Genomic DNA, 14260 nt, shown 5'->3' on the forward strand with positions numbered 1-14260 from the left:
GTTTTAAATTAGAAGAATCAAGGAAAATGTTGGCAAGATGATCTACATATTAGTAAGATGATTTTTTAAAACTATGTGTAAGTTATGTACAGTGTAGTTGAAGAACAGTGAGCGTTTTCTACTGCTCACACGATTTAAGTTAATCATACAGACACACTGGTTTACATCCATCACTTCTTTTTACTCAAGAGCTAAATTAAACATGTTGGATATATTACCGGGTAACCATTATATTGCTGTTACTCCTTTTCACATAACCTTAAAGGCAATATCAATTTTTTTCACGCTGACAGAAGATCTGTTGGTAATGCTGATCAACTTCGTGGACTTGCCCGAGAGAAATCCCGACCAAGACCTGACAGTCAACCTCCAGTTCCTCTTGACTGTGATAGAAGAGTCTCGATTTTGGCTTGCCATACTCAATGCCAAGGGAAGGACAACTCAACTACATAAGCATCCAAAATGCAAGGCAGTCACTAGTGTACTCAAGGACTTTGGAGACCAGTTGCAGTCAGGACACATAAACATCCAACTTTTCCAAGCAGTGGTTGAGAAAGCCAATGGTGTGAAAGGAGGTACTGATGTGCTTGCTGTACTTGTTGATGCTACAAGAAAGAACGCAGGACAGGGCAGCAATGCAAAACTGACAAAGGATGTGCTGAGGGATATTAACAAGCAACTGGAATCACACAAGCAATTGCTGGACAACATAGAGAACCTGCTGAAGGTTTTCACCACTATGGTGGAGGACCATGTGAAGATCACTGACATCTCACACCTTCGAAGTGACCTCCATAAGCAGAAGAAGAGGTTTAAAGAGGACAGAGCTTTGACAGTGGCAGACTTAAGTCAACCGACATACTGGGACAAGCTGCATGACCTGCAAGAGCCAGCTTGTCGTCTCAATGGCTTCCAAAATTCATTTGTTTTCAGAAATGTTGTCCAAAAGCACTTTGCAGAGATGGACTGGGAAGACGATGATGATGAAGAAGATGATGAGAGCTCTGACAAGTCAGGAGAGAACAAGCCACCTGCACCTTTAAGTGCAGTTGAAACAGATCCCAGTTCATCTACTCCTCCAACCATCTCAATGGTGCAATTTGTCAGCACTCTGTCAGAAGAGGTTGTAGAACAATTCAAAGATCAATGCCAACCACTCACTGAGTACAACCCAAAGATTCCATTGGAAACCATACAATACATGTTCGGAGGCATCACTGATGCCAATAAAATGGAGACAGAGTTGTCATGCCTTGATCGCATACTATGTCTTGGTAGTAGAATCCCTTCTTCAAATAGGAAGGCTCTAAAGGAGTTTGTTGAGTTTCCCAAAACCCAAAAGAAAGTACACAACTTGTCAGCTGCACTTCAACTGTTCCAAGTCTCAGTGGAAACTTCCAGTGACCTTGGTACTGCCCTCCAACTCTGCGAGAAAGGAGTTGTACAAGGTACCTCTTTGAGCGAGCTTCACAGAGCTGTGGACAAGGTGGAAAAGATCATCAGCAAACTATCAGATGAGGACAATGACATCATAGAACAGCTGAGTAGATCATCAGAGCTACTGGCCTTTCTTAGAGATATAGTGGATGAAGACCTGAGGAACCTAATAGATGCTGTGGAGGAACACTCTGAGCAATTTGTCAATGAATCCACTGTCTCAAATCTAATTGAGGTAAAGAGGTACTTGCAGCCACTACTTAAAGACAACTTCGACAACAACCCAGAAAGGTTCATCCACAAACTTCAGCACTACCATGAGCTGTCAATCAGAAATCTCCCAGAGAAGATCAGTGACTGCAGCATCAATTTCCACAGTTTGAAGGGCCTTTATGCAAGTGTAGCCAATCGAGGAGAGATGACAAAGGAAATAGCTCACAATGCATACATGAAAGGTCGATACACTTTTGATCTGAACAGTTCGAGTACATGCAAGGTGACCATGTCTTATGACAGGGGGCAAACACAAGCTAACCACTCTATGTCAGACCTTCGTGACTTCCGTAGCAGGGCCTTTCTCATTGTTAACTCAGATAAAGGCCTGACATGCCCACCTGGAGAGGTGCAGACAGTCTCTGAATCATCCACAGAACTGTCTCACTTCATTAGATGCATAGATCTGGCCTCCAACATTGCCTTGTCCTGTGAAAGTCTCCATTCATCTGGGCACTTCAAGTACAAAACCTTTCAAACATCTGTGTCAAACATTGAGGAACTAGAAGACTTAGATGCAAAGTTGAGGCATGACTATGAAAACTGGCAGGAGACACTTAAGAGGGCCAGAAGGGAGTACTACTATCTCAACTACCTGTACTCTGATCAGCTCTGGATCCTCGATGATTTCTTCAATGGGAAGCCCATTACACCCGAATTGCATTCACTCTTCCACTTTATTCATCCATCAATCACTGTGACTCAGGATATGAGGAAGAAGTACACATCACCAAAGAAGGGAGATAGTCCTTACAAAAGACTCTGTCAGATTGGCTTAGCAATGTACAACATATGTGGAAATCATCAGGCTCCAAAGAGACCAATGGACAAGAAGCAGAAACAACAGTCACCCAGTACAACAACCTCAACTATATCATCGCTGCGTACAATGGTCCAACCTGGGAAAGTCTTTGTAGCAGCACTTGATGTAGGAAGCTCACAAGTGGTGAACGTCATCATGAATCTGTATGAGAGTACAACAGGAAGTTTCCCAGAACCAAATCAAATCATCATCTGCAGTCCAGACACAGAATGGGAGGAACTTCACCTTCTTCTCCAAAGGTGTGTTGGAGCTCCAAACCAGCCTGAACTGGGCAAGTGTCTGTTCTGTATTGCTAATGTGGAGGTCCTACAGAGTGACATACAGTTTAGGCTTGTGGATGAGATCAAACAACTGCACTCATTAGAGAGCCCTTTCCTCATGGCTTTGGTGTGCAGAGGAGGTGCGCATCATCCAATCCTGGATCAGTTTTCACGCCTCACCCACAGGATCCAAGGCATGAGCGATGTTGCTATGAGGCAATGCTTTTCCACATTGTGGCCAAATGTAAAAATGGTGACATCAGACATCCCTGGATTGGGGAAGACAGAGTTTGTTCAAGAGCAGGCAAGCAGAAAGGGCATGGGAGTGGTGTCATTCCCTATAGGAGGAACAATCACCAAAGACTACATGGTGAAACGATTAGCCAACCTCAGAGTACAGCCATACCAAGTTTTGCACCTGGACATTTCACCTGTAGATGACCCAAACCTGCTGGATGCCTTCATTTTTGAGCTCATTGTTGTAGGTGCCGTACATTCTGGAACAAGTTTTGTTGGTAGACCCACAGAGTACATCATCATGGAAGTAGCCAACACCCTGAATCATGCTCTGCGCAACACATTGGTAACAAGCATGTGCTTTGAAAGGGTCCATCTCAAGTGGGAGGACTACCAAAACTTCATCATCAGTCCAGAGGTCAACAGCCCAGTTCAAGTGGTGTGCCACTACTTGGAGGCCTTGGACAGAGCAACCATTGATGAGACAGACATACCACTGTCAGGACCAAAGAGGGTCCCTCCTCTCCCTGCTAAAAGGTGTCAGGATCTTTTGAGAAAGCATTTCTCAACAGGTGCCGACCTTTCCTTTACCATAGTTGAGATATTTTTGTCCGTTCTGGCAGACCAGCTCAAGAAATTCTCAGCTAGTCAGTACTTTCGCACTGCGAATCTACGCATCATGTTGGGAGATAAACAACAGCACCAAGTACGAAGGAACCTGTTCACAGCCCTGCTAGATGTTTCAAAGGAATTCGCATCCCGGTCAGTACTATCCTGCCGCAACACTCAGTCATCTGCAATGACAAAGGAAAAAGCTGTCCAAAAGCTGAAAGAAGCTGCAAGCACAACATCGTCAGCCATGCAAATGGTCGATCGAGTAGAAGGAATGATTCGTTGGGCAGACAGCAACCATTTGATGGTCATCTTTCACAGCCAGGATGCACAAACTGTGTCTGCACTGTACAGGAGCCTCCAACAAGTCCCTGTCAAAATAAAGGAATTGTTCAAACAACAGGTCAACCGACCACTTTCTGAGTTTTCAAGCTTGGCACAAGGTGAGTTGCAAATAATACTGGAGCGGATTGCTCGAACTACATCTCACAAGCTGAAGAAAGAAGGGACTGGTACACTTGACACAAGGTATGCCCTAACACCAGACAATCTGTTGAAGATGGCACTCGTCATTATGAGGGTGAGGGCTCGCATCCCAGTCATCATCATGGGAGAGACAGGCTGTGGCAAGACAAGCTTGATCAGATACCTTGCAAAGACATGTGAAGTTCCGTTCAAGGTCCTCAGCATCCATGCTGGAGTCACTGAAGATAAAATCACAGACTTCGTGACAGACAGAGCTGCAGAAGCAAGGAAAGATCTGTCTCGTGAGGTTTGGGCCTTTTTGGATGAAATCAACACCTGTGACCATCTTGGACTAATCAACGAAATCATCTGTCACCATTCCATGCTGGGGAAGAAACTGCCAGAAAATCTTATCTTGTTGGCAGCTTGTAACCCCTATCGGCAACGGGAAAGTTCTCAACTGCATACAGCTGGTCTGGAAGGTAAAATCAGCTTTGATGAATGCTCCAAGCTTGTGTACAGGGTACACCCTCTGCCCGAGTCAATGTTGGACTATGTCTGGGATTATGGGACTTTGGACGAGAAAGATGAAAGATCCTACATTGCAAAAATGGTCACTGGTGTGTTCCCTCAGAAATCTAAAGTCAAACCTGCCATGCTCGTTGATCTATTGTCGTCTTCACAAAACTTCATTCGAACAGTGGAAGGGAACCAGTTTGGTGTCAGTTTGCGGGACGTCAACCGCTGCCGCATTCTGATGAAATGGTTCGTGGATATGCTACTGACAAAAGGAGTAAAAGCTCTCTACAAACAAACAAGCTACTGGCTGACCCTAACTTCTGCTCATCCATGTGATGATGTCGATGTACGGAGTGTCATCCTTACACTTGCACACTGCTATCACTCAAGACTTGCAGATACAGAGAATCGTGCAAAGTACAGGAAAGAGCTATCAGAAGTCATGGGACGACACAAAATAAGTGTGTCTGAACGTGAGATAGAAGAGGTCATCCACAGGGAGCAGCTGGATCTTCTTGAGCGAATGGAGCTGCCAGAAGGTACAGCAAAGAATGGAGCACTGTGTGAAAATGTCTTTGTCTTGCTAGTCTGCATCCTAAACAAGATTCCTGTCTTTGTGGTTGGAAAGCCAGGCTGCAGCAAATCCCTTTCAATGCAGTTGATAAGAAGCAACTTAAGAGGTCGGGATTCATCTGATAATTACTTCAAGAAACTTCCACAGCTGTATGTTGTCTCACATCAAGGCTCTGAATCTTCAACCTCTGAGGGCATCATTAAGGTCTTTGACAAGGCAAAGAAGTACAAAGAACACAATGAAGGAGGCGTCCTACCTGTGGTGCTTCTAGATGAGATTGGTCTTGCAGAAGAATCAAGATTCAACCCATTGAAAGTCCTACATAGTCTCCTTGAGCCAGCTGAAGATGACTTCCCTGACATTGCTGTGGTGGGCATTTCAAATTGGGCTTTGGATGCTGCAAAGATGAACAGGGCTGTTCACTTGTCTCGCCCAGAACCAGACACAAAAGACCTGTACTTGACGGGGAGATCTCTTGCTGAGGCTGCACTGGACAGAGCATGTCATGGTAGCAAACTACTCACTATGGAACAAGATAAGGCCCTCAAAGCCCTCGCAGAGGCTTACTTTGAATATGAGGAAAAGCAAACATACAAAAACTTCCATGGTCTGCGTGACTACTATTCGTTGATCAAGTGCATCTGTTCACCAGAACATGCCAATACAGGTGCTGTTGTTATGCCCCAGTTCAACCTGAAAGTTTTGAAGCGAGGACTTCTTCGAAACTTTGGTGGCCTACCTACTGAGAGGGACACCATCATGGAAACCTTCCAGCAGAAACTGAGGGCCCTTCACATTGATCTTGATGAGGATTCACAGGAGCTTGATGTGAAACAGCTGATACAAGACAACCTACGAGACAAGCAAGCTAGACACCTCATGCTCATCACCAGTGGTGACTCAGCTGTGGGCATCCTGGAACAAATGATCAAAGACTCAGAAGATCTGCACTGCAGAGAGCAAGTCACTATCTTTGGGAGCCACCTGGATGATGACCTTTCTGAAGACTATGACTACCGTACTCTCAGCCGAATCATCCTTTGTATGGAAAGAGGATGCATCTTGATACTGAGAGATCTTGACAGCATCTATGGAAGTCTGTATGACATGTTAAACCAAAACTACACAGTAGTTGGGAAGAAACGAAACTGCCGTGTAGCCCTTGGAGCATACAGCAACCCAATGTGTCAAGTGCATGAAAACTTCCGATGCATTGTGCTGATTGACCAACAGAAAGTCAACTACTCAGACCCGCCATTCCTCAATCGCTTTGAAAAGCAACTGCTGAGGTTTTCTGATGTGATCGATCCCCAGCAGATGTCTGCAATCAAGAAGCTTCAGTGTTGGGTTGATGGTATCTCAACAATACCTGGACAGCAGTTCACCAAGGAAGACTTGTTCATTGGGTTCCATGATGATACTCTTCCCTCCCTAGTGTTGTGGCATAGCAAAAATGGTCAAGCTCTCGACCAGAAGGAATTGCTGAAACACTGCAAGTCTGATCTGATGTGGATAGCATCACCAGATGGCATGCTCAGAGCCTCAAAGTCTAGATTGGCAGGAACAAACTTACCTGACATTGTAAACTTTCAAGAAGAGTACTTCAACCAACCAACTCACAGAGGACTACAAAAGTTCCTTGAGCACATGTTGCTCGGTGAAGGTCCAGCACCGACTGCAGGACAAGATACAACCACTGAGTCTGGAGAACATCCTGACATGTACTCCATGCAATCTCCATTGCTAAAGCTTGTGGTTCACACCTTCAGTAATGTCCATACAGACATAGCATCTTGTCTACAAGATTTCATCAAGACCAACACTGGTATGGCTGTGAGTGAAGGTTTGCAGGTTGAAAAGCTAAGTGCATTCAAATCAGAGAAGCAACTGTCTTCAAGAATTCAGCACTTCTGGCTGGAGTCTAAGGCCACTCTTCTGATATTGCAGTGTTCACCTGCCCTGGACGGTGCTCACATGCTGTTGGCAAAATCACTACTTGATCATTACAGAAATGAGTACATCAAAGCTAGTAAAACTGGAAGCATTTGTGACAAACATGTGTGTTTAATGATTCATGTAGAACAGGGAGAAGAGGTGGAAGAAAACCCTTGGCAGTTGAACTTTCTCTGTGGTTGGCAGCAAGTCACCTTGGACAGCATTGAAGAACCAACACTCCCAGTCAAGGACCTCCTCAGCATGACAGTCAGAGAAGTGCTGGAGTCTAAGGTGCGTCCTTTCGCAGATGTTGCACGAGAACAACTGATGTGGTGCTTTACTTGCTTCAAGTACAGGAATGAGGGACGGCCAGTGGAGGGGATTTTGAAACTGGTCAGTGAAATCTCTGAGTCTCCAGTTCTGATGGAGTTCCTGAAACAACATGTCTACTCATCAGCAACATGTTTCAGTGAACTGCACCTGGAAGGTGATGCTGACAGTTGGCAGGTACAAGTTGCATGTGACCGGCAACTGCTTCACAGCTGCTCTGGACTACAAACTGCAATGCAGCAGTTTATTTCCCTGCAAGTAAGACAGCCCCTGGCCAAAGCTATCTTTCTCATAGAGAGTCAATCTGCATGGGAAAGCTTCTTCAGTGGATCACCAGAGCTGCAGTCTGTTTGGATTGAGCTTGCTCAAAATGGAGACATGTTGAACTTTGATGGTTGTCCAGAGCCATGTGGACCAGAATCATGTGACCTACCAGAGGTCTATTTTGATCTCAAGTTCCCCTTCAGCCTTCATTTTCTGGCACAAGTAGAGAAACAGAAAGATCTCTTCTACGATGAAATGAGAGAGCTACAACAAGATGAGGACAAACTTGATGAGGATGGTTTGCTCAAACAGGAAGAAGCAGAGCTACAGGTTCAACGATTTGCAGATATTGTTGACAAATGCATTCCCGATGTCTTTCAAAGACCAGCACTGTGTAAGCACCTGGATCTCCTGATTGATGATTTCTGCAACCTTATGTCAGAAGACCATGGCTCTCGACTTGAGGCTTCGCTCAGAACCAAAGTGTTGAAATGGACCATAGCACAGAAGGCGGTCATCTCAAAACCAGATTCTCCACAGCTGACAATCACTGATGTCATTACCTGCTACTGGAGAAACAGTGAGCTGTTTTCAAATGAACTTCAGCTCATTTCATCTTGCGTTGATGTTGTGAAGTTTGATGTCCATGACCTACTAGCCACAATGACAAGCAGTGAGTCTGTCCCAACAATGAAAGAAGAGAATGTCCTGGAAGCACCCATAGAATCGTTTGGTGACGCTGACTCTTTTGTAGAGGAAGCCGAAGAGGCTGGGTTGGCGGCAACAGGCATAGAAACCAAAGTAGAATCCGTTGAGCAAAACCCAGAAACTGTGAAGGAAGAAGACATTTCAGTTGTCCTGCTGTCTGAGGAAACAGTGACATCATCTCCAACTCTGGTTGAAGATCTTTTCGATACAGAAGAAGCTTTGCATGTGGACAACGAGAAGCTAGAAGTCAAGGAGCAAACATTAACAGAGTCCAATGATGATGAAGAAGAGGAATGTCATGAATGTCCAGACAATGAATTTGAAGAAAGTCCAACAATATCAGAGCGTCTTGTGGACATGTACTGCACAGCCATGCTGCCCGAGAAGTCTGTCATTGACTCCTGTGGTGGTCTTAGGGCATGGCATGCGAAGGTCACAACACTGCTGTCCCTTGCTGCAAAAGTGAGTAGAGACACGCCAATGTTCCATTTCCTAAGACTTTGTAATGACTTTGCCACAGCACTAAACCTTGCTTCAGAAGGAGTCTCAGTCATGAACAGCCTTGCACAAACAGCAATAAGTGAGCTAGACAACTGCATGAACTCACCACAAATGTTCTCCTCGGTTGTTGAGACAGCCAGGAAACTACTGAACAGTGGGAAGATGTCTTCAGAACGAACACAACAGTTCCTTTGCTTGCTTTTTGGACGGTGCTTGGATGCAAACCCGGACACCATTCTTATTGACAGCATCCTAGATGAGTTGAGCAAGCTACCTACAGGATCCATCAGATACGCTGGTCCAGTTCTCGATCGTATTCTCTATTTTGAGCAGGAGAGTCACCAGGTAAAGTCAAGCAAACCTGGACATCTAGGTCTGTTCCAAGATATCATTGAGGACCAGGACCTTGCATTGGAAGAACATCCACCCCTACAGTCCTTTAACAACTGCCTGCATTCCTTACAATCAAAAGCAGGGTTTGACTCGCACCTTGCTACCATATGCAGCGACATAATCCAGGAACGATTTTTCTCCTCCGTTGCTCAACATGCGATGGAATTTGGAGAGCCCTGCAACCCAATGTTTAATGTTCTGGTCAGGGCTGCAAAGGTCACAAGGGAATCAGCCGTTTGTGACTTGCAGTTTATCTGTTCTGTTGCATTCATCAGAGCTTTCCTAACAGGAATGGCCCAAGCCTTGCAGGAATGGTTGGATACACAAGAACAAGGAGAGGAGAAACAAGTGCCAGAACATCTACTTCAGGAAGTCAACACCCAACTTTTCACACCATCACCAAAAGAGGAGCCAACTCTGTCAAGGAAGACATCCATGCTCTTGTTCTTTCTGAAACAGTTCCGACCAGACCATGGGTTGCTGGGTCTACGTGATGTAAGCAAAGACCTTGGCCAGATGTTGCCTGCCTTGCAAGAACTAGAATGGGAAAAGCATGAGCTAGAGTCAAGGTTTCCCTTCGGTCCACTGAGGTATGCTACAGGCTGTGAAGATGCAATGAAGGCTCTAGCACTCCTAAAGGAAAAAGAAGATGGGGCAATGAATACACTGATACAAAAAGCAGAGGGATGTGAAGAAACCAGATTCTCACTTTTGGCAACACTTTATGACCTGTACTTCTTGGTACGAACAGTGCGGCCGGCCCGTGACACTGAGAAAGCTGCTGCCCAAACAATTGCAAAGATGATCACAGACTTCCCACGACCATACCAACAGGCCCTGTTGTGCACTGTAGGAGAGCAAGACTCCAAGCTGTGTGTCTCAGAACAGTCCAGCCTAGATGATATACTGAAGAAGTCAGTTATCATGCACCTCTTGTGTGCCTTAAGCTCCAGTTTGACACAAAATATGAAGACTCAGTCACCCTTCCAGCAGTACTTAACCAATCCCGAGAAGTTAAATGCACCATATGTACTAGCTGCTGACAACAATGATGACAACCCACCTGAAGTGTATACATCCACCAACCAACAAATGTGGGCTGAAAAGGCTACTGTATGGTGTTGTTCCTGTGGATTTCTTGTTGCCCAGCAATCACTTGCTCCAACTTCTGCTGAACAACAAACAGTGTGTCCTATTTGCAAGTCTCCAGCTTTGCCCACAAAGCATCTTGATGGAAGCCAGCCTGGCCTGTCCTACATCCAAAATGTCAGCTCAGGGGTCACTGTAACCCAGCAAACAGGGTACGTCATTGCTAACCCAGAAGAAAGAGGGGAAAAATGGTTTACAGTTCGCCAACTGTCTCCTGCAGCATATCGTTGTTTGCATCTGTTAGTCCATGGATGCCTTCTGGCTAGCCACTATGCAGAGGTCTGCAAGTCAGAGCAGCTGGGAGAATTCATCTTCAAAGATCACAGCAAGGGTCAAGATGCCATCGACATTTGTACCAAATTTGTTGATGCTGATTGGAAAGCACTGGGCAAAGTTATTTCTGGTACAAGTGAGGATGTTTGCCGTCTGCTACACTCTGTCATCCAGCATACCTACAGCCTGCTAAATGGATCCCACAAAGTTGGACAGAACACTTGCAAGTCTCGTGAAGAGAGGGAAAAGTGGGAAGAAGAATTCTCTGCCATTGTAGACAAACTGGTCCAGAAGATTCCATCATCCCTTCGAGAGCAGCAGGTTTCTGCCTTGTCTGACAATATCGACATTGAGCAAGGCCCCAAATGTCTGGAGATCAAAGTAGAAGAGCTTGAAAGGGAAGTTGGCCAACAATACCATCATGATCATGCCTTGAGGCTCTTCCGTGTTACAGAGACAAGGACATTTGAAAAGCTGCAGTGTCATTTCATGAATGGTGGCAGAGATCTGCAAGATGTGCACCCCTTCTTGGGATTGTTCTTTTCAATGCACGAACAGCTTCCATACATAAAGCACCTTCATCCTCTGCTGAAGTGGACAACAATAGTCAAGTCACGACTGAGCCACAGGCTGGCGAAGGAGAAAGCAAAAGATATGCCCATTTGTGATTTCATCTATGACAGTAAACTGACAAAGCAGGAGAAGGAACGATTGAAGAAGTACTTCCAAGGGTTCAAGGAAGCATGGAATCAACTGCATGGTAGTGGAAAGGCAGTTGATGAGAGATTTGCAAGTATGCCACCCATGCATGAAGAGCGTCCCATCACACAATGCCTACTTGACCCACAGATTCCTGACAGTCATCTCCAAACAGCTATCAGTGTCTTGTACAATCTGCAGAACAAGTTCCTCACTAATGTTGCCAAGCTTGCTGCCACCACAACCTGCCCCGCAGTAAGTTTCTTGGTTCGAGAGCAACATTCAAGTGTCATTCCACAAGTCTCCATCCTTGATGTTAGAAAGAAGGATGTTATCCACTACACATGGTCAAATGACTTCATGAAGCACTCAGAATGTAACACAGAGTATGGCCTTGGACGGGAACTGTTCTTTGACTTCAGCAAGATTGAGATGGAACTTGCCAACAACTTAGTGCTGGGCAAGGCCTATATCAATGATGAACAAGGCTTACCAAAGTTTGCGTATGCCAACGAACTGTTTTCTGCTAGTGCCAGCATTCTACATGATGTGAGTAACCACGTGCCACAAGAGCCTCTTGCAACTGACACAGTCAGTGCACTGCGGGAAAGAAACGAGAGTGACCGCATTGCTAAACCATTACTTGAACACATGGAGGTGGTACTATTCCTGCTAAAACGGACAAAGGGGAAGCCCTCTGAGCCTCTTGTGGACTATACAAAGAAATGGCTGTCCATGCTAACAAGTCCCTTTCCTGTCCGTCTGCTGCCAGAACCGCACAGTGCCATCCAGCTCAAACACGTCGTACATCTGTATGAAACACTGGAGGACATGATGGCAGATGTCACCGTAGAGTCCCTCCATGACTGCTTCCGACAGGCTCTGAAACCTGTGATGCAATCCAAGGTGGAAAATGCTTCCATAGAAGAGTTGGAATGCGCTGTAAAGGTGACTCGACAGTTTGTCTTCCGCTACATGTCATCATCTGACGCAGCTCAGAAAGTCAAGCCTGAAAGCCTCCTGCTGACACACTTGATGAATACAGGACTCTGGACAGCAGGCCACACTGAGACTAGTGAGGACACAGCAACCAACTCCTCATCATCGTTCATGGACCAACTGAATGTGGAACATGTGTATGCTGCCTTAGAGGCCATGACAAACACCATTCGGGTAAGCTTATCAATTGACATTCAATGGATCTGAATTTTTGATGCACAGAACTTAAAGGCTAAGATCAGACTTAAAATCGATAAATTGTCATGCTTCATAAGTTAAAACTATTTTAGAAAGATGTTGTCCTTGGTTGTTAGTTGACAAAGTAATTTTGATAAAAGAACCTGACAAACTGTTATTTGTCATATTCAAAATGTTGTGTATATATAGAGCAAGTGAGCAAAATGGTTAGATATTTTAGCTTTCCCTGGTTACGTTCTTGAATTTCTCTGACAAGACTGCTGCATTCTTATTCCATTAGGAGCGACGTCAAATGGAGAGGAACATGTTCCAGTCCTTCTCTGCCAGGAAGACTCAACCAACACCGAGCCGTAGGGCAACAAGGAAGAAGATGAGATACTCTGCTACATGAGGTGGTTAGTGCTGACATTAATCACAGTCATGGCACATTTAAACCTAGATGATAATTCTTTACTAATTGTGCCCAATATGTGTGACACAGTTTGAAAGACTGAGGTAATGTTATCATTGATACTACAAATGTGTAGGGGAGGGCAGCTTGGGTACGGCAAAGGTTCACAGGGTCAAATGGTGTGGCGGGGAAAGTTTTGCCCCATGATTTTTATGGATAGAGGTTCCATCTTTATAAGTGTAAGGTAATCTATGACTCCCAAGAAAAAAGAAAGACAATTAAGTCTTATGTTTTCTCAGGATGCAGTGCTGCATAAACAGGCAAGCTGAGCAGAGAAGATGTGAGAGTACCAACCCAACTCCTCTCACCGGATGCTATCACATTAACTTTTTTTTTTTATCATTGCGAAGACTTTTGTTTGAAGTAGGATCGTAGTTTAACCCTTATATGTAACTTTAAGTAGAAATTATTGAATGTGACAAAAATGTAATTATTCTTAATCTTACTTTAATTCCCCTGACTAAATTAATAACACTAAAAACATGCTCGCATGAAAGTATTATCTTGCACAATAATGCCAACATGTCTGGCAGTAATGCTGTCTACAGTTTAAAAAGAGTATAAATGGACCAACTATTGAGAATATACCGTATATCGGATTGATTACTTGAGAACCAAAATGCATGTAGCTAGTATAGGCTTCTACACTGTCAAATTTATTCATCTGAAACTATCACATTTTTATGATTATCGCTGTTAACTAAGCACTATAGTGTTAAGTGTATAAAGAGTTGTTTTTTTTTGTATTGTTTCCCAATATTCTCCAAAAAGACATGATGGAAATTCATTACAGGAATATAGACAGTGAAATACCACTTTTCATTCAAGACTTTTAAAGGACTGGTAGAATTATTATGCTAGTAGTATCAAACTTGTTATAATAACAATTTGAACTACATGTCTGTGTATTTTGACTAATCAATGGGTCCATGATGGATTGAAGATCTCAACATGAAAACATTGTTGGAGGTAATGTTAAAAACATTAACGTTTTTAAAAAAATGTCTGCATAGAGTAGAGATTATCATTCATACTACAGATAGCATGTGACATTTCTGGTTTCTAGATTTGACTTGATGATATGTAGTATATTTGTAGTGCTACAAATTTCTTTCTCTCAACCAAACATTTTGTGCCCAAAAAAAGGCATGTAATGTAAT

At 44.2% G+C, this 14260-nt stretch overlaps 1 protein-coding gene across 2 annotated transcripts; it reads left to right on the forward strand.

Moving 5' to 3' along the window:
* The first annotated feature begins 297 nt into the window (after positions 1 to 297).
* Positions 298 to 13973, forward strand: LOC118414561. 2 transcript variants are annotated; one of them, XM_035818674.1, is made up of 3 exons: positions 298 to 12625; positions 12930 to 13044; positions 13340 to 13973. In XM_035818674.1, exons 1-2 carry the CDS (start codon positions 308 to 310, stop codon positions 13038 to 13040), a joined length of 12429 nt encoding a protein of 4142 aa, XP_035674567.1. In that variant the 5' UTR covers positions 298 to 307; the 3' UTR covers positions 13041 to 13044; positions 13340 to 13973. The 2 variants fall into 2 exon arrangements, with proteins under 2 accessions (XP_035674567.1, XP_035674566.1); XM_035818673.1 differs by having other exon boundaries at positions 12930 to 13041.
* The last annotated feature ends 287 nt before the right edge of the window (positions 13974 to 14260 follow it).

This window comes from Branchiostoma floridae, chromosome 4 (assembly GCF_000003815.2).
Source record: "Branchiostoma floridae strain S238N-H82 chromosome 4, Bfl_VNyyK, whole genome shotgun sequence".
In the NCBI taxonomy this organism is placed as follows: domain Eukaryota; kingdom Metazoa; phylum Chordata; class Leptocardii; order Amphioxiformes; family Branchiostomatidae; genus Branchiostoma; species Branchiostoma floridae.